The following is a 27,308-nucleotide window of genomic DNA, read 5'->3' as shown; positions in this document are numbered from 1 at the left end:
GTATTATCATTATTATTATTATTATTATTATTATTATTATTATTAATAATAATAATCATAAGTGGAATAGTATTATTATTACAATTATCATTATTATTATTAGGCCTAGTAGGCCTTCTATTTTTATTAGTAGTCCTAATAATTACGGTTGTTGTTATTATTATTATTATTATTATTATATTATATTATATTATTATTATTATTATTATTATATTATATTATATTATATTATTATTATTATTATTATTATCATCATCATCATCATCATCATGCTACCATTAGTTGTAGCCTGTGTGAGTAGCCTGTTTAAGCACTGTTATTAGGCTAATATACTCATCATATTCTAATATCCTAATTTCTCCTCACCTCAAGCCTGTTTATGTTTCATAATAATAACTTGTTTCTATAATAAATAGAGGCTACATAACCCTCAGAAAAGTTTTTAAACTTTGCTTTCTATTGCTTATAAATGTTGACGCATGATCCCCTCATGGATGCAGACGCTGGGACGTCCCGGTTCAGACAGACAGACAGACAGACTCAGAGTGGAGAGAGAGAGAAACAGAGAAACTGGGTCTCACCGCCCACCCGGTCGGTCTGCCCCGTGTCCCGTCACGTTGCTGCCGCTGCTGGTGTGTCTCTGACTCTGTCTCTGTCGGTCCACCATGCCGTCCCGGTCCGTCCCCCTACCGGCCGGTGTCCTAACCCCGCCCCCCTCTAGCCCCCCTCCACCACCAGTACGGGACCGCAATGATTTAGAACTTCAGGAATCCCACGTGACGTCACCGGCAGGGTGATGTAATGCTTCTGTAAATAGATCGTATTGTAATCTCGCTCCAGTCCAACGTGGTTCCTCTCTGGAGCGCCGCTTGTGTCCACTCTCTCTCTACTTTGTAGGTAAGCCTATACCACAATTTACTTTCATTCACAAAAAAAACTTTAGCTCAGCCTCACTTTCTGACACACTGGTCTGCTGAATGAAAACGCTCATTTCTTGTTGTTTTTACGCGCTAAAGGAAAGTTAACGGAGGGAAGTTTTTTGGCGAGTTTACCCGGTGAAGTCTCATCACCAGGCGGACGAGGTTGAGCGCGTCTATTTGGGGGGTGTGTGACAGCACTCTCCATACAGCTGTGTGTTGTTTATGACTTGAGCAGGTTGCTTTAACGGAAAGGAAAACACACCGGCATGTTCTTGAGTGCGCACACCGGAGGCTGACCGACCGACTACCGGACGCTTTGCTGCCTATAATTCGATCTGAATGAGCGCTTCGATGTTGTTGACAATCATCCCATCAAACATGGCAACTTTGAGAAGTAGTAAGTAAGTAAAGTTGGTTGGATATTTACAAGCACAGGTGGTTTTTTAAAAGTTGTGCGTAAAAAAGTCTGATGATTTGGTTTTGCGCCCTCCTCCTCCTCCTCCAAAAATAATAATAATCCGTTTTAAATTGGCAACATGTGTTGGATTTGTTGTATTAAAGGCTGACGTCATTCCGTATTTATGTGACAGAAGGTTTTTGCTGGAAATGTGCTGAGTCTGCTCATCTTGTGTTGTGAGTGCTGAGGAAAAGAGAAGCTGTTGATGATAATCATGATTAATTAATCATCATCTATCTGTGTATTTATATCTGAAATATCAATATCGTGGGCTCAAAGAGAGGCTGTTTGAAGATAATCATGATTATCATCATCTATCTGTGTATTTATATCTGAAATATCAATGTCGTGGCTCAAAGAGATTCAAGATTCAAGATGTTTATTGTCACGCCGGTTGTACAGGTACAAACGTGTGAAATACTTTTTGCTGGGAAGCCCCATTAAAATAATAAGTTATATTACATTTACATTACAATTATAATTTCAATTATAAAGAAGAAATACTTTGTACAAGGGCATATTAAGAATATATACCGGCATTTTAAGAACATATATATTAAGAACATATACAGTATATACAGTATAAGATATATTTTTGTGTGAGAAGGTGTCATATAAATTATCTATTTAAAAGTCTGATGGCCTGGGGAAAAAACGAAGAGAGGCTGCACACTGTAAAGTTAAAGCTACTCTGTTTTTTTCAACTGATTTTGTAAATCTAGCTATAATGTTGTGGACACTTGCTTTGCTCATTTCCACTTTGTAATACACTCACTCACCTATGAAGTCACCTCTACTCGCAGGGGTTGGAAAAAGGGGGCCGAGGCAGGTTGAAACCTGTCAGGCCTACAGTTCAGCCCTCCCTCCGCCGCCTCCCACCCTCATTCCTTCTCTCTTCCATTCATTGTGTCCTCCTCCTCCTCTCTCTCTCTCTCTCTCTCTCTCTCTCTCTCTCTCTCTCTCTCTCTCTCTCTCTCTCTTCTCACTGCCACTTGCCCTTTCCATTCCTCTCTCCATCACCCTAATGTCACTCCAACCCCTCACGCCTCACACACACTTTCCATTTCTTATGGAAGCATGTACTTTTGCCCTCTCTCTCTCTCTCTCATCGCTCCTCTCTTTAGCTCTCACTCTTTCCCATAACATCGGGACCCACTTTACTGTCTTCTCAGCGCTTTTTCTGCTCACGCGAAAGTTTGCTTGAGGGGAAAGCAAAGTGTGTTTACCTGAAAGCCATCTGCACCTTTGATATTTCTCGATCACCTCTTCCTCCATCTTTCAGTAAACGCACCGGATTCGACTGTTATCAGGCCTTTAAATAGGCGTTATCAGTCGCTATAAGGACCATAGATGTGGGTCATTAGGGGCCTACACTATGCCTACTATGTTGTTAAAGTGAAAGTGAAACTTAAAAGTAACACGTTCTAACATGAAATTAATGAAACGTCACCTTTTGAACATAAAGAAAAAGGCTTCTTAAGGTTTAAGCAACAAAAAAAACCAGTTAGGTTTATGCAAAAAAAACAGAGGTTTATGCAACAAAACTACAACTTCTTTAGGTTTATGCAACAAAACTACAACTTCTTTAGGTTTATGCAACAAAACTACAACTTCCTTAGGTTTAGGCAACAAAACTACAACTTCTTTAGGTTAAGGCAAAAAAAAGACTTTGTTAAGTTTAGGGAAAAACACTGTGTTTTGGGTTAAAATAACTACAAACACAACTACTCATTGTTGGTTTCACATGGGATACTAACTCCGGGTGCCTCCACGGTGAAAACCCTGTGTTTTGGAATGGACTTGCATTTATACAGCGCTTTTTCTAGTCTTCCGACCACTCAAAGCGCTTTACACTACATGTCAGCATTCATCCATTCACACACACATTCATACACTGATGGCAGAGGCTGCTAAGGTGCCAACTTTGCCCATCAGGATGTAATGTAAATCCCATTCACACACCCATGGCTATGCCTTCGGGAATAATTGGGGGTTAAGTGTCTTGCTCAAGCACACATCGACATGTGACCCGGAGCAGCCGGGGATCGAACCACCGGCCATCCGATTGGTCGACAACCTGCTCTACCCTCTGAGCCACAGCCGTTTTGTGTCCCATCCATTGTCCCAAACCTTTACCCCTTATGGACTTTCACACTGTTTATACTACAGCGCCTGACTTCCGCTTCTGCTCCTGTCATAATTACTATGGTCGCTAGAGGTTGCTGTTGTGTTCTTCTATACCTTATTTCAGCGATCGACCATGTGAATGGATGATAAAAACTACTAGTAGGTGTAGTAGGCCACTATTGACCCACATCTATGGGGCTTATAGCGACTGATAATACCTATTTAATAGCCCGACAACAGTCTAATCGGCTGGTAAGCTTGTACTATAGGAGGATGAAAAGTCAAGCAAGGGTCACCCTGTTTACCTCTCTACAACCATGTGAATCTTTGGTGACACATGCCTGAGGCCAGGGAGTTGAAGGTGTCTTCTTTTGCTCTCAGTGGAAAATGAAGGGGTCAGCAGCAGCAGCAGCACTTCAAATAGTCATAATTACCCCCCATCACTGGCTTAATATCTCCACCGAAGAACTGAGTGGGTCAAGCTTGGGTTAGCGCCGCAATGTGGGTTTATCATTGTACTCTATGCTGTGGTTGTGTTGATATTTTTACCCTATGATTACTTTATTTTTATGTTATGCACGGCAAGCGTGTATGCTTTCATCACCGCTTGTATTATTAACTGATCCCCCGATGAAAGCTTAATTGCACCACACATAGCACTTTGCTACATAACAACCATGAAAGGTAAAGATCACGATGCCGTAAGGCTTTGATTCCCTTCTGGTGATTATTAGTAAGGTGTAATGAATAGTTAGGGAAAGCACAAACAGACTGTATTTATTATAGTACTTGTCCTAATAAAAATGACTAGCTGCAGTACACAGCAGTACAGTTGCTCTCCCGCTGGCACCAAAGGGATCATTTTCCCCCGAGATAATGTTGTGTCTGTGGGTGAGACATCCGTCATCTGTGGCATCTACCTCATTACACACCGCTTCCACAATAAAGGCGTGATAATAGGAGGATCATACAAGCTCAGTGTGTGATTTATCTAAGGGCACTCTCTCTCTCTGTGTAATTAAAAATATAAAAGCTGTCTGCTGAGTTAAATCATCATACAGTAACTGTGAACTGAGAGAGATACCACCGTATAAATACAATAATAATGAGGATGCAGGTAGAGCTGCAACGATTCATTAGTTGACAACTGAATATCTTTGAGTTGTGGACAAAACAAGACATTTGTGGACGTTATTTAAGGCTTTGGGAAACACATTTTTCACCATTTTCTAACATTTTACAGATCAAACAACTAATCGATTAATCGAGGAAAATAAACAGATTAATCAACAATGAAAATAAGCGTCAGTTGCAGGCCTAGATGCAGGTTAATGTGTTGTTTCTTTCTGTTTTTTAGGCCTGTGTATGACATGAATGACAAGCAGGACAGGCTTTATGTGTGCGGCGCCCCGGGCTGCTCTCAGGTCAGTTGGATACAGTATGTGTGTGTTACACTTGCACCGTAACAGCTGTAATGACTTTTTTTTGCAGGAAGATATATGATTATTATTATCAAATTAAATGATTAATCCTGACAGAATAAAATAAATTATTTTAGGTGAAATAAAAAAGTCATTATCATATGATTATTATTTGTGGACACAATGTATTTCCTTGCTGATAATAATAGGATTTTCAAGATTTAAGATTTTATTTGTCACATAAAATGCAGGACTGTGCTAAAAAGGCTAGTGTGCAATAAAGAACTATAAGAGTAAAATATATATATATTATAAATATTTTTATCATCTGGAATGATAACTATTCTCAGATATTCAACTGATATCAGGCCATTATGACTGATGAGTCAGCTATAAGAGGTGTCAGCTGATTTAACTGATCTTATCCCGTGTGTCATGTCATGCAGCTGCACGCATCTCTTCATATCTTTCTCACTCTGTCGGTGTGCTGCAGCGTTTCCAGTTAGAGGAGCACCTGATCATCCACGGACGCAAGCATGAGATGTCCCTCAAGTTCTCCTCCATCAAGGCGGATTCGGCTTTTACAGGTGAGAGAGCACTAAAAATAAAACCTTTTGCCTGTCTTCTATCACATCCACCAAGAGATAATATTTGTGTATCCCTCCCCGTAACTCCCCATAACCATAAATAATCTTCCTCCTTTTACACTACTTAGACATGCTATATGTCATTCAGTTCAGCTGTTGTCTGGCTGCATGTGTGTGTGTGTGTGGTGACCTCCTTTCAGGATCAGTGCTTGATGAAAAAATGATGACGCTACCACGTTATACAGTATGAAATCAGATAAGCTCGATACAGGCTTCTTTCCCTCAGATAGTCTGTTGCGGTGAAACAGAGCTGCTCATGTTGCAACATGCACATTATACTCCATCAGATTAGACTGAAACATACTGATAACGCCATCAGCGAAGACCAGTTTTGATTTAGAAACACAGGAAGGAGGTGAGGAGGGGTCAAAACAAACCGTCTTCAATATTTTACTCTTTATTTGGATACTGGGCAAAACAATGAGGACAGGAGTGCAGGTAGGAGAGAATATTTTGTATTTATTTAACCTTTATTTAACCAGGTAGTACTCATTGAGATTAAGAATCTCTTTTGCTAGAGAGACCTGGCCAAGACAGCAGCATTTAAACAAACATTAAAGTTTCAGACGCCAATGCATAAAACAAATGCAATATAAATACATAGCAAAATATCATACAAAACACATTAAAATCAAGTGTTTGAAGCCAACGTTAAAGTGAAAATATTCAGAAACACAGACAGCTCCCGATTGACTCTGCTTCTAGGTCTTTCATTAATGTTTTATATATTTATATTGTGGTAGAATTGGGTAGATACCTCAGTTTATTACGGTGTGCACCAGTGTTAGTGTGACAATAACACTATATTAGTTTACTGATTAATTAAACAAATATTTACCAATATCAGATGGACAGTTAGTGTAATTTATTACTACAGCAATGGCTTACATACCGTAAATATACTACAGTGGTATTTTTCTTGATAAATCACATAATAGTTTTTTGTCTGTAAAATATCACAAAATAGCAAAAATAAAAACAATTATTTAAGTTATTTAAATTCCTCATCTTCTTCTTCTTCATTCATTCATTTTTGCCACAAGTGGATAGAAAAGGGTTGATCCTGTTTAAAGAGCTGTTAACCCAAAAATAATTGAATTATCATGGGATTTAGTGGGAAGATGATGTGTCCAAATGCTGTTTTGGATGCTTTTTGTAATTGCAAAAAGAAGACTTAGGGAAAATGGGGCTTTCAAAAACCATAGTCAAACTATATGTGTGTCCCGCATGCAACAACAAATTATAAATACTCTGGTTCTTACTACGCTGAGGCATTAAATAAAACAGGTTTGCAACTATTAAAATGCAAAAGAGACGTGTTTTTTTCAATATACTAATCCAGCTGTATGTCACATATACTGTATAAAACAATGCAATGCAAAACGAGTAGCTCCACTAAGCACCAAGCATTGTTTGTCTATTGCACCACCACAATCCAACTCATGGTCTGTCATGTCACAATGTCTGTAACCATAGAAACAGCTGTCCATCTGGACATAAACATGAGCATCATGGCATCGACCCTCTGCAGACTCTCCCTCTGCGTCTCTCTCTCTCTCTCTCTCTCTCTCTCGCTGTCCTGCAGCCTGTCACGCCTCCTGCAGGAAATCTCATGTCAAAACAAAGAGCCCAGCTGACCTTTGACCCCTGCATGTTTAGACGGCTCAGAGAGACAGACTGATGTTATCACAGAGAGAGACAGAGAGCACGGTTGAGAGGAGACTTGTTTCTCCTCTTTGCATTGCAGCTTGTACGTGCGTCGATTTAGAAAGCTAAAAACAGGAGAGGACTATTGTGGCAAAAGGACAGAGATACATGAATGTTGAATGGTGATTTTTTTAATTCATCCTTTATTTTTTGTGTATTTGTACGTAATGCTTCCAGACCAGACTCCGACGCCGACCCGATTTTTGCAGAACTGTGAAGAGGTTGGTCTGTTCAAGGAGATAGAGGAAGAGTTTCTTCAAGCACAAGAAGATGAAAAGAGCAAACAGGTACATTTCACAGAAAAAAATCCAAACTCTAAATCCAAAATCCAGTATTTCTAATTTTTTTGGCTATAGAGGTTAGATAAGAAAAAAATAATGCTGACTTTGCTGATATGGTGTTTGCTTGTGAGGTCTGTCAGCGTAGCGTTTTGAGTGACACTCCAGTGTGAGGGAGATAAAAGCAGTCAGACCCAATTAGACGACTGCAGATATCTGACCTGCTGCGAGGAAAGACACACCAGGCGATCACATTCTCCTGTGTAAATTAAACAGATAGATGTCAAACACACACACTTAAACAAATGCACGCACGTCAAAATCACCTCAGATCACAAAACACACACTAACTGAAAGAAGATAGTTCAAAATGGTCCCAGCTGATTGTCACTTCCACTTCTCCCCTCACCCCCCCGCAGACGCTTTCACATAATGGGCCGTCCTGTATGAACCAGCAGCATCAGCAGCTCAAACCCCAGCTTCAGCCTCAGCACCCACAACCCCAGCCGCCGCTGCACCACCCACAGACCCATCCCCTGCAGCACCCTCACTCTCATGGCCCCATGATGGGCCCCAGTTGCAGCCTGGCTGCCCAGCAAGCTCTGTCCACCTCGCAGTCTGGATCGGTCATCACCCAGGCTCCTTCCACCCTCACACACTCAGGGTGAGTACGGCTGCACACACCTGAAAGGCAAACATACACACACATACAGTTTACTATTCATCCATGCAACAGTACTTATTCCCTTCACACACATATTTCCTTTTAATGTTTCCTTTTCTCACTCTTTCTTCCTCTCCTCTAACCCTGTCTCACCCATCCTGTTTTGGAAGTATTATAACTCATTCTGTCTGGCACACACTGGCATTTCCCCCTGCATAATTTATCACCGCACTAATGAACTGAGAGAAAGGAAGAAAAAAAAATCAGACATGAATTTACTGAGAGAACAAAGTCATAGCAAAAAGAGATGGAGAACCGCTGCACAACACCCACACCCTCCCTGCCACCCAAATACTGCCTCTGTTATGTCTGTTAAGACTCCAGCACCAGACTGGAGTCTCTCAGCAGCTTCCACGGCTCCCCAGTTATCTCCCAGTTCAACGGACAGATTAGAGGAGTTCCTGTCTTTCATCCGAGCAGCTCCCAGCAGCTGCTTTCCCTCTTCCTGACATTTCAACTTTCGAATTGGATTTATGTACATACATACAGTGTACTGTGGGTTTAATGAAAAATGTCACACCAATTTTATTTAGAGCGTGCTGTGAAAAATCATGTTGTCTTTTTTTTAGATACGTCAAATTTAAATAGATTCAATTATTCAATGATTAAAATTACTTCAGGCAGTGAAAATAGTAACATTGCCGTTGATATTACAAGCAACTCTTTAGCTGTAAAAATTATTTAGTATAGATTACATAATGCAATATTTATACATTCCAGTTTTACTCATTGTACATTTTTTAGTAAGACCGTCTGTGACTGGATTAATATCCATTATATTTCTAATTATAAGTATGTATAAATTGTGTTTATTTTTATTTTTAAAAAATCAACGAAAGAGAATTAAAGCTGCAAACTGTGTGCATTTCTGTGACCATCGGACACTGCACGCACAAGTTAGACGTTATTTCCTGCGTGGATTGAGCGGCACAGGACATAACGGATTGCAAATTTTGCACCACTCACGGTCATTACAAAATGTAAATTTCATGTAAATCGAATGATGTTTGTCACATAACGCGTGACATCCTGTTGCCAGTAGGTGGCGCTATGAGTATGAATCAATATTGCCATGTAGATGTCCTCAGGCCTGGACTGCTATGAAGTAGGTCAAGTTTGGGGCAGATTTGACCAAATGCAGTCCAGTTACAACAGTTTGTCGTTCAATGGCGAATCATGTAAATTCTCCGCTGCGACACAACAACGCCGTTTCATAAAAACTAAAGCTTTTAGCATATTTTCATCACAAAGGTCTACAGATTGTACTGACCAAATTTGAAGTCGATCGGGTTAAATCTCAAAGAGGAGTTTGTTAAAGTACAGAGCCTGGAAAAGGGTAAACTTTTTCTCAAACGCTTATGCTTAAATGAACACAACTTTATTTATTGCTTACTTCGACTTCCATCATCACTTCCATTTTTACTGCCAGCTTCTTTCACTAATTGTTTATGTTTATTTGTTTAACACAAAAAGAAACATTAAATACAAATCACATGAAAGAAATATAAGTACGTGTTAAGGTTTGGAAGAATGGCTTACATAAAAAAAAAAACACACCCAAAAGAGATACAAAAGGTAACGAATCACAAGTATATTTTAAATATTAGTGTAAAAAAAATCCCCACATAAAACTAAGTGTAGGAATATAATTCAAACGAAACAACAACAAAAATGCATCGTGATTCTACTGCCATTTTCAGTACTATTTTAAATGTTTCAAATTTTCAGCTGCGAGGACACTGGATTTTTTTTCATGAAATTTAGATTTTTGATTTTTCTGTTATATTTATCACCTAATAAATTAAAATGGGCAGTTTCACTATTAGATTTGTGACACTTTGTTAAATGTTTGTTATACATTTTATGCCTTTATTGGAGAGTAGACTCGGGCTGCAACTAACGATTATTTTCATTGTCGATTAATCCGTTGATTATTGATCAGTTGTGTGGTCTATAAAATGTCATAAAATGTCAATCAGTGTTTCCCAAAGCCTAAGATGACTTCCTCAAATGTCTTGTTTTGTCCACAACTCAAAGATATGCAGTTTACTGTCATAAAGGAGTAAAGAAACCAGAAAATATTCACATTTAAGAAGCAATAATTAGAATTTAGACTTTCCCAAACTGATTAATCAATTATCAAAATAGTTAGCGATTAATATAATAGTTGCCAATTAATCGACAAATCATTGCAGCTCTTAAGTAGACAGTAGAAACAGGAAATGAGAGGAGAGCGATAGAACATGCAAAAAGGTCTCTAGCCGGACTCAGATGTTTCTGAATACATGATCAGTGCCTTAAACCCGCAGGTCACCAGGTCACATTTGTAGCCATAGGTGTGTTTTATATCTATATTTGTAGTACTGTCCTTAATATTTTGGAGCCTATGGAGGATTTTTAAAGCCTTGTCTTTACACATACAGTAGATAATCAAAGCCTCTGTCACATCTCTGCAGCTGATTAGATGAACCAAGGTACCCAAAGTAAGTCAATGACATAATAATCTCCAAACATCTGTCTCGGACCAGACAGGACAGGACAGAGGGGAGGGAGCTGACAGTTGATTATGGTCCATAAATCAGTGCCAGCTGAATCTAGACAGCATGTGAGTCGGTGAAACCAGCTAAGTGTTGCTAAATGAACCATGGATCGTGTGTCTGACTGTTTCCCCCCGTGTTTACGACCGGTTTCCATAGCGACCTGGTCTCTGAGTGTCTGGCTGTTGGCCCGGTAGAACTGTTGTGGTTACGTTAGGAAACGCTGTTTTGGTTTGTCTGTACTTTGTTGTACGCTAAACGGGCCGCATACCCCAGATTCAGTGATGACATCATTGCCAATGACCTCAGCGCGGCCACGGAGGCCCACGTTGTCCGATTGGCTGAAAGCCAGAGCGGTTAGGTCAGCACATGGCACCCCGGGTCTCTACATCCCCCGCTGTGATCCCTGAGCTTCTCTCCTCCCCTCTCAAGCTGTCCCTTTTTTCCATATCTCTGTTTTTTTTTCTCACTTTTTTCACATCATCATAGTTTCCATCGCCGTTGCTTCACCTCAAACCTCTGTTGACACCTTTCTGCTAACACACAATAACATTTTTGATTGCTTGATTTTCATTCAGCGGATGCTTTTGTCCAGAATTTAAGTGTTGGTTTACCCAAATCACAAAACATCATTATTGTCTCACTTACTTCTAGTGGTTTAGATAGTTTAGGTTTTATGTGCCCACATTTCCACCTCTGAGATTTCTTCCTCCACCCAGTGTTGCCAGATTTGACTGACCCCAAATAGCCCATAAAGAACCTTGTAGATAGATAGATAGATAGATAGATAGATAGATAGATAGATAGATAGATAGATAGATAGATTGATAGTAACTTTAACGATCGAGTAAAAAGGCAGTAAAAAAGTTAGTAGTGCAAAGTACAAAAGTACAAAAGTACAAAAAATATACCAGATATAAAAATACAAGGAGATGAAGAAAACTGTTAAAACTGAATATAGTGCAGGGTAACAGCTGTGATATCCAACTATTAAAAAAGTGAATATAGTGCAGAAGAGACTGTTAAAAATGAATATAGTGCAGGGTAACTTCAGTACCTTAGTCTATGAAAGTGCACTGTGTTATGCTCATCAATTCATTTTTTTTTTGTAATTTTTCAAGCAAAAGTGCTATATATTCTCTGGTTCCAGCTTATCTCTGTATGTTATGAAAGTAAATTTAATATCTTGTTGGGGGGAAAAAAAGCTATTTGAAGATGTCACCGTGGGCTCTGTCTATTTTGTGATTTTGTGTTTTACCGACCAAACGTTTATGCAATTAATTAAGAAAATAAATCATGACGTTTTATTAAAATAACACACACACACATGCACGCAGCTTGGTCACAAATGTACCTGCAGATGAAAATTAGCCTGTATAATTAAATCTGGCACATTAACATGATGGGCTCATGCTAAGCTCATGTTAGTTAATGTGGATTGTCTCTTCTTAAATAAAATAAATATAAACATCTCGAGACAACAGTAAATTCTGTGTAAATTCGGTGGCAGAGTACGAGTGCAAGACGAAAAATGTCCAAAAAGAAATGCCTCATATGACATATTCTGTTCTAATAGTATAAGTTTAGGCAAACTCAAAACCACCACAGTCACAATAATGAGAAAATATGTCCTTCTAAAATGATATCTTTTGTTACATTAAACAGATATAACAGACATGATCAGATGAAAGGCTTTTATCACAGAGGTATGAAGGAATAATAATTTATATAGGGAAAGAAATAGGCAGATTCAACCGCCATAATTGATAAAAAAAAGTCCCCCAATTTATCACAAACTGCCCAAAATATTAAATATTTTATATACAATATGTGCCAGGACTTTAGTATATGTAGCATAATGCAGCTTTTTGACATTTTTAAGTGTGTATAAAGATTGTATTTATCAGTCTTATCTTTTTAACCTTTACCTGTCATGGTTTTACTACGCTGTATCACTAAATCAAATCCCTGCACATACATTTACAATAAATAATAAAACCGATTCTGATTCTGACTGGAGGTGAATTAAGATTGTGGTGCTCACAGCGTTGAAAAATTACTTTGAAAACGGAAACAACTCTTTCCTGAAACAGATGTCCATATTATTCTGGATAATCCCCAGTACAATAGGTTTCATAGGGACTATTTCTTTGTAGCAGGAAGTATTTCTAATGAAAATGGTGTCCAGCACAGTGAGGTCTGTGGATTATTCAGTGACAGGGACATTGTTTCTGAAAAGACACACAGCTTATAATGTAGTTTTTAACACATAATTTTACAGGTCGGTAAATTTCATGGTAATTAGGTGATAATTAGCAAGTAACCTTGACATTTCTTTGGAATAACTGCCAAAATTACCCTAATATTTACCTCAAAATGTATCAAAAATGACTTTGTTTGGGACTTGACTCTGGACTTTTATTATTTATATTTCATATCTATTATAAACATTAAGCAATAATTATATTCCGCTATTTCCCAATAAGCAGTAATAAATAGCTGGTAATTTATTTAATACATTTCCATGAAAAGAATAGAAAGTTAATTGATATGCTTTATTTCCATGTCTGCTGATAAATAGATAATAATTAGCAAATAACTTATTTGAAATTTCTTAACAAATCTCCCTGAATCATTACATCAGCTACCAGGTTACATTTGTGTCGGCAATAAGTCACACAATGGTGAGATGTGTGCCTGATCAGAAGTGTTTTCTATTAGTTTAGGTTTTCCACCTCCGATGAAGAGCAGCACACAGACGCTTCTCAAGCCTAAGGGCCCTATTCTAACCATTATATGCTATTTTAGCATTTAATTATTAAATAATGTTTAAAATAATGTAATTTTTGAGGTAAAAATAAATCTTGAGGTAAATATTGGGGTAACTTGGCAGTAATTCCAAAGAAATTTCAAATAGATTACTTGCTAATTATCACCTAATTGCCATAAAATTTGCAGACCTGTAAAATTAAGTAGTTTTTTAATGCTTTGAGCACCACAAACAAAATCCAAATCACCTCAATTGTATTGGGGTGGAGGCAGAAATCTCTGAGATGGATATTCCAAAACACTCGACACAAAAAAAAGTCAGCTAGTTCGAGTAGATCTGAACCTTCTTCTATCACCCCTTCGATTCATGTCATCCATTTATCCATCCCACATTGACCTTTTTTGTCCATCTATCTCAGCCTCACCTCCATCTGCCATTAAAGCTATAAATGTTTCAACTTGCACCTCTCTCTGAACTGGATTAGTGGAAGTTTAGCTCTGTGGCATGACTTGTCCCTCTCTCTCTCCCTCTGTGGCTGACCACAGGCCAGTTGCCGGGTCGCTGTCCTCCCTCCTCCACATGCGGAACAGACACAGACAACCGCTGCCAGCCTCCTTACCTGGCCCCCTGCCAGACCCCGCCATGCAAGGGGCATCTGCTCAGCACATGCCCGTAAGTATGGGAGACTCACACACACATAACATTTGCGTTCAGATGCGCATTATGATTTATAGATGCAGGTATAATGGCCAAAGTGGTCAAGATCCCCGAGTTAGAAATATTCATGGCTTGACAGAAAAAATCACTTCACTCTTGTTTATGAATTAATCAAAAGAGTCAAACTCCAAATGGATGTGACCTTGTTGGAAACTCTTTATGTACTTGAGGTTATGTATGTGCTATATCTTTTCCTTGTCACGATTGAAAAGTTATTTTTGTGTCAATTTCTTTCCTTCTTCAGATAGAGAAGCAAATGTCGTGTATGGGGATGCCAGGTCCTGTACACAACCCCTCCTGTTCCTCACCTCAGGTACTGACCACTCATCTCCTCCGGTTATAACATTATGCTTTATCAAAGACCGTCTGTATGAGCACACAATATATTACAGCTGGACCACTAGTGGCTTTTTGAAAACTGATACCAACGCCATTTTTTGGGGATTAAAGCTGATAGTCATTTGTTAGTTTCAAAGGAATAGTTTGACATTTTGAGAAACACAATTATTTGCTTTCTGACAGAGATAGATGTATACCAATCTCATCTTAGTTTAGCATAAAGACTGGAAACAGGGGGAAAAGCTAGCCTGGCTCTGTCAAAAGGCAACAAAGCCCGCCTACCAGCACCTCTAATGCTCATTAATTTACATTAATTTACATTATTAATTATTATTAATTTACATTAATTTACATGTTATACTCAATTTAATCCTTACAAAAACTGAAGTTTAAAAATGACAATGCGTCGTTTTGATCAGTGGGCAACCTCCGTCCGGGTCTGAAAAGTGAAGCCAACGCAGAAGTGCCGTAAACTTGCATTCTTTCTAATAGCCAGCAGGGGGCGACTCCTCTGGTTGCAATAAGAAGTCTGTCTGTATAGAAGTCTATGAGAAAATGAGCCTACTTCTCACTTGATTTATTACCTCAGTAAACATTGTAAACATGAGTTTATGGTCTCAATCTCTAGTTTCAAGCCTTCTTCAATACAGCATGATGTTCATTTAGTAAATTATGGTCCCATTTAGAGTCAAATAGACCATAAAGCAGGGTATGCTTTAGGGCGTGGCAACCTTGTGATTAACAGGTTGCTACCACGGCGTTGTCTGGTCTGGGAGTTGTTTGTGCAAAACCAATCGGTGACGTCATGGAGACGGTACAGTCTATAGTTTTACTGGGAGCCGGACTATTTCTTGGCTTGCTCGTTGGCAGACCGTTGCTATGTATAATAGACCGTCGCTATGTATAACAGACTGTTGCTATGGATGCAGTTCTGATATCTGACTCTGGCGGATAATTTTTGTGGCAAATTATTTATTTCTTAAGTAAGTAGCCTTGTAATAAGCGGGATAATGTGCAGCTAGCAGGTCATTGTTGTGAAATAACCCCCGTCAGGACGATGCAAGACCCCTCCACCCTTAACTTCGCTCCCATATCTGCGGTGGTGTTTCTATCCATCCGTAAAGAGATGCATTTCTTTGCGTTGAACACTAGGAGACGTAATCCGTAAACTAGCCTATACAGATTTATGGACACAAAACAAAACTGTGTGGAAACGAGGCTAAGCTGAGATAACTGTCTGCTGTTGCTTCATATTTGCTTACTTATATTTAACAGACAAATATGAGAGCGGTAGCAATCTTCTTATCTAATTCCCCTCCAGAAAGCGAATAAAAGTATCTCACAAAATGTCGAACTATCTCTTTAACTTTTTACAATTTGACTATTCTCATCTCTAAATTAAAGCCACAAAACCCACTCTGTCTCACATTCGGCCTTTGGCTTATTTCTTTCTAATCAGGATAGACAGGAAACAGACTGTAATTCTACACTTTAACACACACTCACACAGGTCCGCACCACAGGAAGTCACAATCTACATGCTCTCCCTGGCTTTCTTGGTTGTTTTATTTTCCTTGTGTCAACATGCTCTCCATCTCTCCCCCTTGTATATTTTACATTTCCTCTTCCTAGGTGCATGTCGTATGAATTGTTAAATATATGTGTGCTATCAAAAGCAACTTCAAAGGGAAAACTGTGAAATCGCCCCGCATCCACACACACAAACACACACGCATAGGTTATGACTTCATGTGCAGGGCTTGTATATAGAAAAGTGGTTTCAGGTTTCAGAGCTGCTCAGGACGCAGGTTCAAATCTCTTCTTTGAACAGACACTTCTTCTCCAGACCAATTTAACTTTATTCTATTGTAATTTATTCTCGTCAGGTGTTGTGTTTTGCATTCCCAAGGTGTGAAACAGGACTCTGCTTCTGTAAAAAAACCACAGATGGCGTATTAACATGCCTCCGTTGTACAGTGCAGTAACTCCACACTCAGCTGAAGTGGAAAAGTAAACGTTCAACAAGTGGATCAGTGTTTCACGGACAGTTCTGTGTCTTCATTCACTGATCCCTCCAGACAGAAATATCAACGTGGTGTGTCATCCAGGCCAAGGAGACCCATGATGTAATCGCAGGCCCCAGTGTCAGGGTGTTTCTATGTAGTAAACAGAGCTGAAATACTCGTGTCCCGTCCTGTTCAGTGTGTGTGCGGCTGTGTGTGTTTGACTGGCAGCCTGGCTGGCTGGCAAAGCTGGCACAGACAGCTCGGTGACCTCATCCTTGGCACCGGCTAAATGTGCTCCCTTTTTTCGTCGTTGAATGGTTGAAGGGAGAAAAAAAAAAAACTGCTTCTTCTCTTAAAGAAATATTGTGTAACAGGGAACAGATAGCAATATAGCCAGGGAGGGAAGAGGAGGAGGGGTGGGGGGGTGATGTCATGCTCTAAACATGACCTCTCCCTCTCTGCGTCTCCTCTGCTGAGTGTAGGAGAAAGGTGAGATGAGGTTTAATTTAGCTCTTACAGTCTGTTTAGTCAGATGATATGTGGAAATGATAAAGTGTGAAGGTATCAAGCTGCAGACTGCAGCATTTATTGGAACACATTATCCCTCTTATCTACAGTTGTTTTCACGGTTGTGGATAATTAGGAGAAAAGGCGACGATGGGCTAAGTGGGAGACTGTGGCCGAGAGCAGTTATCGTTTTTATTTTGAGACATCTTTCTGTACGTAGAGGAGACACGGCGGCTTGTTTGACCTGAAGAGGCCTGTACTGTTAGGTAGCTTATCTGCTGTTACCAATTTAGCCATCGTTGGGGGTCACACACACACCACACCCAGTATGACAGACGGAAAATGTTTATGTATATCCACAAGCTCTTCATATAGTATATTGTTTAGTTTAACACAACTCAAATAACCCTGTGGGGAACACTGTATTTACACATATCCGCCATTGTGTGTTTGAATATTTCTGCATTACATGAATTTGGTATCACTGTAAAGCTGAGACTCTTGTGGATCCAATGTGCCCAATTGTATTCATGTGTGATGATGTTAGTCCTCATAGTAGCCATTTCATTTTAGTGAGACCATTTTTTAAAATTTGACCTCACTGTATAAAATGACCTGTGGTGACCTCTAGGATAATCACAGCCTCATGAAACGTTACAGCCACAAACTAGAGACCTAGAGCATTCAGAGGATGGATGGCTTTTCTAGGTATGTTGACAATAAGAGGGTTTCCAAGCATTTTCCAGAATAGAAGCGCTCGCCATCCAATCGCTGAAAAATGCAATTCTTGCAGAAATCTCAAAATGATACCAAATCACAGCATGGCTTTTTCTATGGTGTTCCTCAAGGTCTTGGTGTCTTAATGTGGTATTTTGGAGGGATTATTGATCATTTTTATCAATGCTCGAGTGGAAAAAAATTGTTAAATTTAGCACCAAATCTGTGTAACAAATGGTATCGGGTAACAGGCCTATTATTCATTTCATTTTTGCCCTTTGGTTTTGTTAATAAATGACACTTTTTTGCACTACTCCTGCTTATCAACCTGGTTCTTCAACATCCCTTTTTATAGTTTTCCAGTGCCTCTTCATCTGCCATATATGGGGTGGAGGCGCCACATTAATTATTTTCTTTTTTTAAAAATGAACATTATTTTAAAAAAATCACATACCAATTTAAAAAACGATCAGTGTTGGTATCAGTATCAGTATCATTAAAATTGGAACAAAAAGTATCATATCGTATTTAAAATGTTTGGAATCGCCCATCGCTAGTCAGAGGCCCTCTAAGAATACAAATAGTCATAATGCGACATACATTAAAAAATTATTCAACTAGGCGTAGACAAAGGTTGGAGGAATTTGCTTTGTCCATAGAGTCCTTAATTATTGTCAGAAGAATTGGTGTTAAAATATGTCCTATAAAACTCAACCCCTTATCCATCTAGGCCCAGTTAAATTTATACACTCTCAGTAATGTTTAGCAACTAAATTCCACTTGCCATAAATACTGGTAAAGAAATCACTTTGCAATAACCCGCTCCTATCCAGTGTTATGGGGGCGTGCATGGCCCTACTTGTCCCAGCGTGCATCTTCCTATGTCGTATTATACCGTGTTCACCGGCCTTTGAGTCATTGGAGAGTTGAAACTGGTTGTCTGTAGAATTCCTAGAGGCCATAATAAACTCAGAAGGAATGTGCACTTTAAATGAGAGGATGTGAAATATACAAGTTATAATGAGAGTGTCAATTACTGAGGTTCCTCTGTGTTTATGTTTCTTAAAGCGACGACATGTACGACTCTTTGTCTCTGCGGGTTTAGAACCGGCTCACAGCCTTTTCAATAGTAGAAAAGAGATATTTGATGTTTGTCTGTTGTACACATGTGGAGCAATGTATTACTTATATTGTATTTCATCTTTTTTATCTCCTCTCAGAGATCCAAACAGACGCTGGGCCATCACTTCCAACAGCACCACCCGGCAATGGGCGCCATCAACAACCCCGGCGTGACATCCATGGGTCACATGATGGACATGATGTCACAGCGTCATCAGGCACCTCCGCTACAACACCACCACCATCATCCTCATCATCCGCAGCTTCAAGCTCCACCCCTCACCTTCCAGCAGCAGTGCCGTGCTCCACCTCCGCCGCATCTGGGAAGCACCCACAGCCACCACGCTCAGGCCCACCAAGCGCCGCCTCCACATCTGCACCAGGGCTCGCCTCCTGCACCAGGAGAGGTACAGATGTTTACTGATCAGCTCAGTGATGACTTACAGTATGACATACTTCTGCATTCAGGCACAGTGAGGTCACTTTCAAATTGTTTTTTGTTTATAGTTATCACCAGTTGCACAACAGATGCAGCCATCCCATCCATCCCACTCCCAGCATGCAGTGCAGGGAGGTAGTAGCTCCAGCAGTGGAGGAGGAGGAGGAGGAGGTGGGGGCAGCCGTCGCAGGAGGTCGGCGGAGCAGGACCCGGACGAGCGCAGGCAGAAGTTTCTGGAGCGCAACAGGGCGGCGGCCACCCGCTGCCGACAGAAGAGGAAAGTGTGGGTGTCGTCGCTGGAGAAGAAAGCTGAAGAGTTGACGCACACAAACCTGCAGCTACAGGTGGGTCACGCTCTGTGCAGACATAAGTACACACACTTCAAGGATACTTAGTAATTCTCTGTCTGCTTCCAGAACGAGGTGACGTCACTGAGGTCGGAGGTGGGTCAGCTGAAGCAGATCCTGCTCACCCACAAGGACTGTCCCGTCACCGCCCGGCAGAGAGAGACACAGGGGTACCCCAGTGAGTAAAACCCCCATACCCTGCCTGCACGCCCCGCTCTAGAAAAATCTCACCAGCTTTTCCAGATGCCTGACACCAATCATCTCCATCCACCACTGAGGGTATATTTCAGATACCTTGTATGTGCACATATGGGAATACCCCGTGGTGAGCCACCTCTCAGCACACACAGGGACCTTAAACTGTATCTCACAGAGTGCAACTGAACAGCACTTAAAACTCTGCTTTTTAACCCCACAGTCTCCAAAATATTGGTACATGCACTTTTATTCCAATGGAGAGCCAATCAGGGGAAAGCACTGCACTCTCCATTCAAAGGAATGCATTTTTTCATTTCCATTCATTCATTTAATGAACCAGACCGTGATGGTATTTGAAATACTCCGGAGTGCAATGCAATACTCTGGCGTTTTTGCCTTGCATGAAGCTAGCTTGGAACAAAAAGCAGACCATGCCCATCTTGCACTCCAGGCAGGATTAAAGTCAACAATAGTTGAACCTGTATATGACCTTAAAGGAAAGATTAAAAATACGGCACCTTGTGGCTTAAATGAAAGTTATGTTTTTTTAAGTGTTGAGCTTCAGAGAACAAAAGATGGATGCAATATTGGCATGTGTTACTTTTCTATTGTTGTCTTTTTACCTGTATGTACAGTATTCATTTGTTAAAATAAAAGAAGATATTTTCCTTTAATCTGAGCCGTAGTGGGTTTTCATTCATTTTGCATGTATAAACAAACGCCGCTCACAGAAGTAACGGACAATCCACACAAGACTTTGATTGACAGCTATCTCTGTGTCCAGCTGCAGGGGTGAGCCCAGGGGGAAGTCCCACCACGGTAGGTCCTGGGTCTCATCTGCAGGCCGTCCAACACAACAGCATCTCCACCTCCTCGACAGCCGGAAGCGACACAGGCCACGACCCCAGGCCTGGACGCTAGCCCTCGCCACATGGAGGATTTGGTGGGACTGGATGGATGAATCCTACCAGATCTTTCTGTCATAACTTCACTAAAGTCTCACTCAGCTGTGGATCCATGTGTCTTTACATTGTAGAGGAAATACTGAACTGGAAAGGTGAATTTATAAATGAACACTGAGATATTTTTCGACATTATTATCATCTTTTTTTTCTTGGTCGGAGAGGAGACCAGAACCACATACTGATACATTTCCAGGTGCAAAAATGACCTTTTCTGAAAGCCTTGTTACAAACTGTGATGGCAACTGGATCCTTGTGTTTATTCAGAAAATGTTTCTGTTCACAGCAATCTAACCTTTGCCTGTTACCCACTGACTATGCACATACACAATCATAACATTTCTGTATCTTTTGCTCTTATATCTTGCACTAATTTAAAAAAACAAAACAAACAGCCTTTATATTAGTTTTATATTTCACACCTTATGCCTTCTCTTCGATGCAGAAGCAGCCTGTCAAAACTATGTATTTTTCTACAAATAATTCCAAATAAGACAAAAAAAAAAGATTAAAATCAAACCCACGTCTGTCTTGGAAAGCCATTTAGAACATGATTGTACAGCACTTTTTTAACTGCCTTAAGACCCTAAATGACTGCACCTCATGTCTCAATCCCTGTCAGTTAATAAAAAAAACTCTTATTCTGGTATTTCTTTGTGTTTTTTTTATCATTTTAAAATGTTTTCTATGATTCAGATTATTTTCTTTAACACAGTAAACCAGTGGTTATGAGCAATGAGATTATCAGTTTGTTTCTGTACATACAGTATGGTCTAGTCTGCCATCTAGTGACTGGATCTGTTAGTGGTAGTTGACCATAATAACCAGAGTGGTCAGCAAATAGCCTGTTTTATGTTTGGCCAATACAAAGACATAATCATTTCTTAATGTATAACACTCAAAGAAACATTTAAAATAGTCTTTTGTCCTTTAATTAAACAATCAATTTGTCTGGCTATATTTACCATCAGTAAATGACACAAACTCTTGAGTGCAGAATAATAAGATCATTTTATGTCCTGACATATTTAGTGCCTGCCTGGTGATATGAATATACTTTGCAAGCATGCAATTGTGCATCCAGATACAGTATGTGTGTGTGTGAGTGTGCACATGTGTCTTCTTGTGCATATGTGCCTGATTTGGACTAAAAGTGTGGGAGGCACTCCACCCTGTCTACTCAGACAAAGGGACTGCTTAACTATTGCCAGACCTCATCTTGACACGCATGCAAAAGCATGGATGCACACACACATTTACTTCTCTAACACATTATTGCCATTATCTTCCCCACCCTCACACTAAAGCACTAAATGTCAGTTGCAGTAAAAATATCTCATTAATCTCTCCATATTTTAAAATACTTAGACGACTAATTTTAGTCTTAATTTATTTAGCCGATTAGACATTTTTATGCTTTTCTCATGCTGAAATGACTTATTTCAAAGAAACTTATGAGCACATCTGTGGTAAACACAAGATTTAAAGTGGTGCTTTTGTGTTATTCTTTGTGGAGAAACTCAGTTTTACAGATCTGTCGATTAAATCAACTAATCGATTAGTCGACAATAAGTTTTAGTCGACTAAGAATTCCTTTGGTCGAGGACAGCCTTAGTTACAGCTGATATTACCAGCAAGTGAAAGATTTTGATATTAAAAAGTATCCTAAAACATGTATAGTACCACTCACGTGCCAAATAATCAGCAGCCTGACCTGAAAATAATAATATCTGACCTGCTACGCTGAGGCATATAATGACTACTGTATGTTAAAGAGTAAAAATAAAGGGAGTGAAACCTGGAGTTCAAAAGTTAATGCCTGGATATGGATAATGGATATCTAATTTTAATAAATGTATATATGGAATACTCTTCATATATCCCCCTATCTCTAGAAATATAATCCCCTTGTGCTTTACATAATCAGTGGTTTATATAAAAGATATTTGAAAGCCGCAGATACAGTAGCATCTATTTATAGAGTTAAATCATCCATAAACACTCAAATGACAAATCAATCACATTGTTGGGGATTTTTACTTCTTAGTGTAATGCACTTATATATAAAAGTATAAAACATGATAGATGTGATACAAAACAAGTGTTTTTTTCTTCCTGCCAACCAGCAGCCATCATTAACATACTGTACAAATATGAGACAATATGATGTCTATGAACTCAACATTAGCACCATGGTTGAAATCAGTGAGCAATCAATCATTCATGCCTTACATACACACAACAAATCACACATTTAGAAAACACTCGCAGGTGCAAGGAAACGAAAGAGGAAAGGCCTAAAGCAGGGAGAGGAAGTCAGAGGGATTGGACTTCCTCTGGTGTCTGAAAAGGCACCGATGAGCTCAGCGGTTCTATTGTCACTTAAGAAGTTTTTTCTTGTGGTCAAATGAGAAACCCAGACCCAAAATGGTGGAGTTGTTCACAGCCACAGGCACACCCCATGTTTTCAAGATGATACTGTGGTGTGGCGAGAGGCCAAAGATTGCAACACGAGCCAATTCACATGTCCTTCTGGAAACATTTTTTACATTTTCTAGTCAGAGAATCTCTGCATGTCGCCGTCTCTGCGAACACTGTTGCTGTCCAGAAAGCGGTCACAAGGGAACTCAATGAGATCACCTTCCTCTAGTGGTGCAAGCCGTGCCGGGCGGCTGCTTTGGTAGCTGGTGAAGTCGGCGGACACCGATGGAGACGCTACGGCGGGGCGAAACGGTCGCCGGGTGGAGTACATGTGCCGCACGTGCACCGCCGTCTTCCTCCTCTGCAGCCTCCTCTTCAGGCTCCGCCCCAGCCAGACCCCGCCGATGACGAGCAGCAGCACGGCATTCCCGGCCAGCGTGGCCACCGTCACCAGCTGGAGGTCAGAGGTCAGCAGGCCTCTGTGGCCGAACCCCTCGGGGAGAGTGACCAGCCCTGCGCAGTGGTCGCGGGGCGCAACTTGACACACGGATCCCGCGACTACTCCCTCCACGCACACCATGTAGGTCATGTCTGAGCTGAGTTCTCGAAGGGTCATGGAGCGAGCCGTGCCACGAGCGTAAACGAAGCGGGGGAAGCGATCCGGAGTGCCAAAACGGTCGAACAGAATCCGGTAGTGGACTTCATCCAGGCCCGACCCACCAGGTCCTGGTGTGTAGCGGTGATGATCCCTAGTGGTCCAGTAGATGGTGACAGTACTAGACGTTACTTGATCCACTGAAACGTTCGTGATGAAATGGCGGTTGAACACGCAAGGATCTGTGATGACGGGTTGAGCCTCTTCCTGATCTGACCTCAGAAGATCAAACTTTTCTCCTGACTGGACCGGAAACTTGGTGGGATCAGTGGAGTTTCTGTCCTGGTTTCCAGCATGACTCGGTGTAGAAGTAGCCGGTGGATCGGTTTTGGAAGTGACATTTGACCTTCGTCTGCCTTTGGCACGTTTCCCAGCAGCCTCTGCAGGAGGTCGTGACCTCGGGCTGAGTGGCTCTTTCTTTGATTTCTTTCTTTCCAGTGAAGAAGAGACTTCTCCATCCTCTAGCCCCTCTTGGTCTCCCTGAATCCCCATCTCCTCCTGTCCTTCTCTCTTCCTTTTTTCTCCCTCTTTCCTCTCTCCATCCCTGTCCTCCTGTTCTGTCTCCTCCACCTCTTCACCTATCTCTTCCTGCCTTATCATATCTCCTACTTTCCCCCCCTCCACCTTCACCAACACAGCTCCTCCTCGGCTTTCCTCAGGCCCAGCTCGGCTCCTACTACACAAGTGGGTCCAGTTCCCAGGAGGCTGCAGCTGGGAGCTGTTCACATAGTCCAGATATTTCCCCTTCAGAGTTGCAGGGTGATGACACTGAACAAAAACAGTCAATAATTTGCCCTGAGAATGAGCAGCAGTCATCCATCTCTTCAGCTCCTCCAGGCGACAGTCACATGTCCAGTTGTTGCCATGCAGATCCAGGTCGTAAAGCACATTGTTGAGGGCAAAAATGTCCCCGGAGAGGCTGGTGAGCGCGTTGCTCTTCAGCTTCAGCACTCGCAGATGTTTGAGTTGCGCAAAAGCCAAAGAGTCCACGCTGGAGATCCGGTTGCGACTGAAATCCAGCTCCTCGACGCGCTCCAGAGGATCCAGGAGACCGGCGGGGATTTCCTCCAGCTCGTTGCCGTCGATGAGGAGCTCTCTGAGGCTGGACAGTCCCTCCAGAGCCCTACTGTCCAGCTGAGAGATCCGGTTGTTGCTGAGGGACAGTTTGGACAGCTTCTTTAGGCTCTGGAAGACGTGGTTTCCGACGTGCTGGATCTCATTCTCATTCAGCAGCAGCGTTGTGAGGGCTTGGAGCTGAGAGAAAGTGAGAGCATTACGCACGGATGCCTGCTTGTTGTGCGCCAGGTTGAGAAAACGCAGGTTGGTGAGTTTGGAGAAAGCGTTTCTGTGAATGTGCTGCAGTTTGTTGGACTCCAGGTGGAGATAATGTAGGTTGATCAAACTTTTAAACACAGAGTCCTGCAGAACTTCTATGGAGTTGCCATCCAGACGCAATTTCACCAGATTATCCAAATTAAGAAAGAGCTCCGGTGTGATTTTCTTAATGCCATTATCATTTCCACAAAGAATAGTGAGTTTCTTCAAGGATTGCAAAGTCCCATTGGATATGTTTGATAACAAATTGTGTCCCAAGTAGAGTTCCTCCAACTTGGAGAGCTTCTCAAACGCATTTGGGTGGATAGTTTGTATCTGATTGTACTGCAAATTCAACCGTGCCAGGTTACTGTACCGTGTGAAGTCGAAGGCAGAGATGTTGGAGATGAAGTTACCACCGAGGCTGAAGATGAGCACCTCCTCGGGTGTCCGCGCGGAAGGTTTGGGCACGTTGCGCAAGCCTCGGTTGGTGCACATGAGGTGCTGCGGGTGCTGGCAGTCACAGCGGTCCGGACAAAAGCTGCTCGTCGTTGGTGAGGAAGAGGTGAAGGTGAAGCCATGGAGCGACAGCAGGACGAAGCATATCCCCGCCAGGAGGAGGAAACTGCCGGTCTCCATTCCAGAGACTGATGATGCATTCGCTTTGTGTTGTGTTCAGGTGCAGTCGCCCCTCCATTTGTCGTCCATAATGCACTTGTTGCTCTGAAAAGTGGAGAGAAAAAGGCGCATCAAGTATGCACATCAAGCACGCGGCTCCATCACTCCATCACTTAGCAGCATCTTCTACAGAGCGACCGATCACCACCCCAATAAAAGCCTCCATCTCCATCCACCCAAGTGGTCATCTGCTGCGAATTACAGAGTTCAGGCTCAGAGTTTGCACACACACACACACACACACACACACACACACACACACACACACACACACACACACACGCACCGAAAGAGAGAGAGAGACACACACACACTGCAATAGTCCCTCCCCCGCAACTCTGCGACCCTGCCAAAACCAGATGTGTGCACTGTTAAGAATTTACCACACTGTAAAAAAAAAGAAGCTTTTTTTTAACAGTTTTTTTCAGGAAATTTTAATTTTTTTGTCTGTATTTCAAAATGACAGAAAAAAAATGTAAAATGACATGTTTCATTTGTGATTTTATATGTAAATGGTCTTAGATTTACATAATTTTTTTGTAATCACAATCGTAATTATCTGTATTTAAGCTTTTCTTGATAATTTTTAAAGATAATTATTCAGTTTTTTAGATCTATTTCAACAATTATTTTTTGTTAGAAGAAAAGGATTTCATGGAATTCTAAAAGTATTTATTGTAAAAATACAGATTTCTTTGCAAAACTTCTGAGAGTTAATGTAAATTTGGGCTTTTACAGTTTATTTATGTTAATTAACATAATTTATTTTTATTTTTCCGTTTTTTAACAGACATTTTCTGGCGCCCCTGCTGCCGGAAAATTTCCGTTATTTTACACTTTTTTTTTTTACAGTGTAGTAAAATAACAGTAAAGAACTGGCAGCAGGGTTGCCTTTATGTTACTGGAAAATTAACATTATTATACTGTCGCTGAAATTTACAGCTTTGTACTGTTAATGAAAAATACAGTTTGAACTGGTTGTGTTTTTATTAATTTCACAGTATTTTACAATTAATTTACTGTTTAAAGATACATTATATAGCTGTTTTTCCACCTTTCTTTTACATTATCTTACTGATTTGTTTTAATGCACTATTTAGGTTGTATTTTTTACATACATTTTAATAAACATTATTTTTTGCCTATATGAATAGACATAGAAGGTTACAGACATAGGAATAGTCACACTAAATACAATTAAATGCACTTGTTAGGAAAAAAGGCTATAATAGACTTGTTGACACGTTTCCCAAAATGTCTGTCTATAGCTGGCTACAAGCACAGAATGCAAACCATAA

General features: G+C 40.7%; 2 protein-coding genes across 7 annotated transcripts; one reads left to right on the top strand and one right to left on the bottom strand.

Annotated features, from left to right (window-relative positions):
* The first annotated feature begins 764 nt into the window (after window positions 1-764).
* Window positions 765-21,448, top strand: creb5a (cAMP responsive element binding protein 5a). 6 transcript variants are annotated; one of them, XM_074614470.1, is made up of 11 exons: window positions 765-897; window positions 4,862-4,928; window positions 5,419-5,512; window positions 7,457-7,566; window positions 7,977-8,221; window positions 14,134-14,260; window positions 14,550-14,618; window positions 19,095-19,403; window positions 19,504-19,779; window positions 19,852-19,960; window positions 20,765-21,448. In XM_074614470.1, the coding sequence occupies exons 2-11, from the start codon at window positions 4,875-4,877 to the stop codon at window positions 20,899-20,901; spliced, it is 1,530 nt and encodes a 509-aa protein (XP_074470571.1). In that variant the 5' UTR covers window positions 765-897; window positions 4,862-4,874; the 3' UTR covers window positions 20,902-21,448. The 6 variants fall into 6 exon arrangements, with proteins under 6 accessions (XP_074470571.1, XP_074470574.1, XP_074470575.1 ...); XM_074614473.1 differs by having other exon boundaries at window positions 830-897; window positions 5,372-5,512; XM_074614474.1 differs by having other exon boundaries at window positions 832-893.
* A 1,914-nt stretch (window positions 21,449-23,362) lies between these two features.
* On the bottom strand, window positions 23,363-26,109 carry tril (TLR4 interactor with leucine-rich repeats). Its single transcript, XM_074614464.1, has one exon. The coding sequence runs from the start codon at window positions 25,969-25,971 to the stop codon at window positions 23,497-23,499; it is 2,475 nt and encodes an 824-aa protein (XP_074470565.1). The 5' UTR covers window positions 25,972-26,109; the 3' UTR covers window positions 23,363-23,496.
* Between the last annotated feature and the right edge of the window lie 1,199 nt (window positions 26,110-27,308).

This window comes from Sebastes fasciatus, chromosome 17, assembly GCF_043250625.1.
Source record: "Sebastes fasciatus isolate fSebFas1 chromosome 17, fSebFas1.pri, whole genome shotgun sequence".
Lineage (NCBI taxonomy): Eukaryota > Metazoa > Chordata > Actinopteri > Perciformes > Sebastidae > Sebastes > Sebastes fasciatus.
The sequence above is the reverse complement of the archived record's forward strand: the minus strand, read 5'-3'. Positions and strand labels throughout refer to the sequence as shown.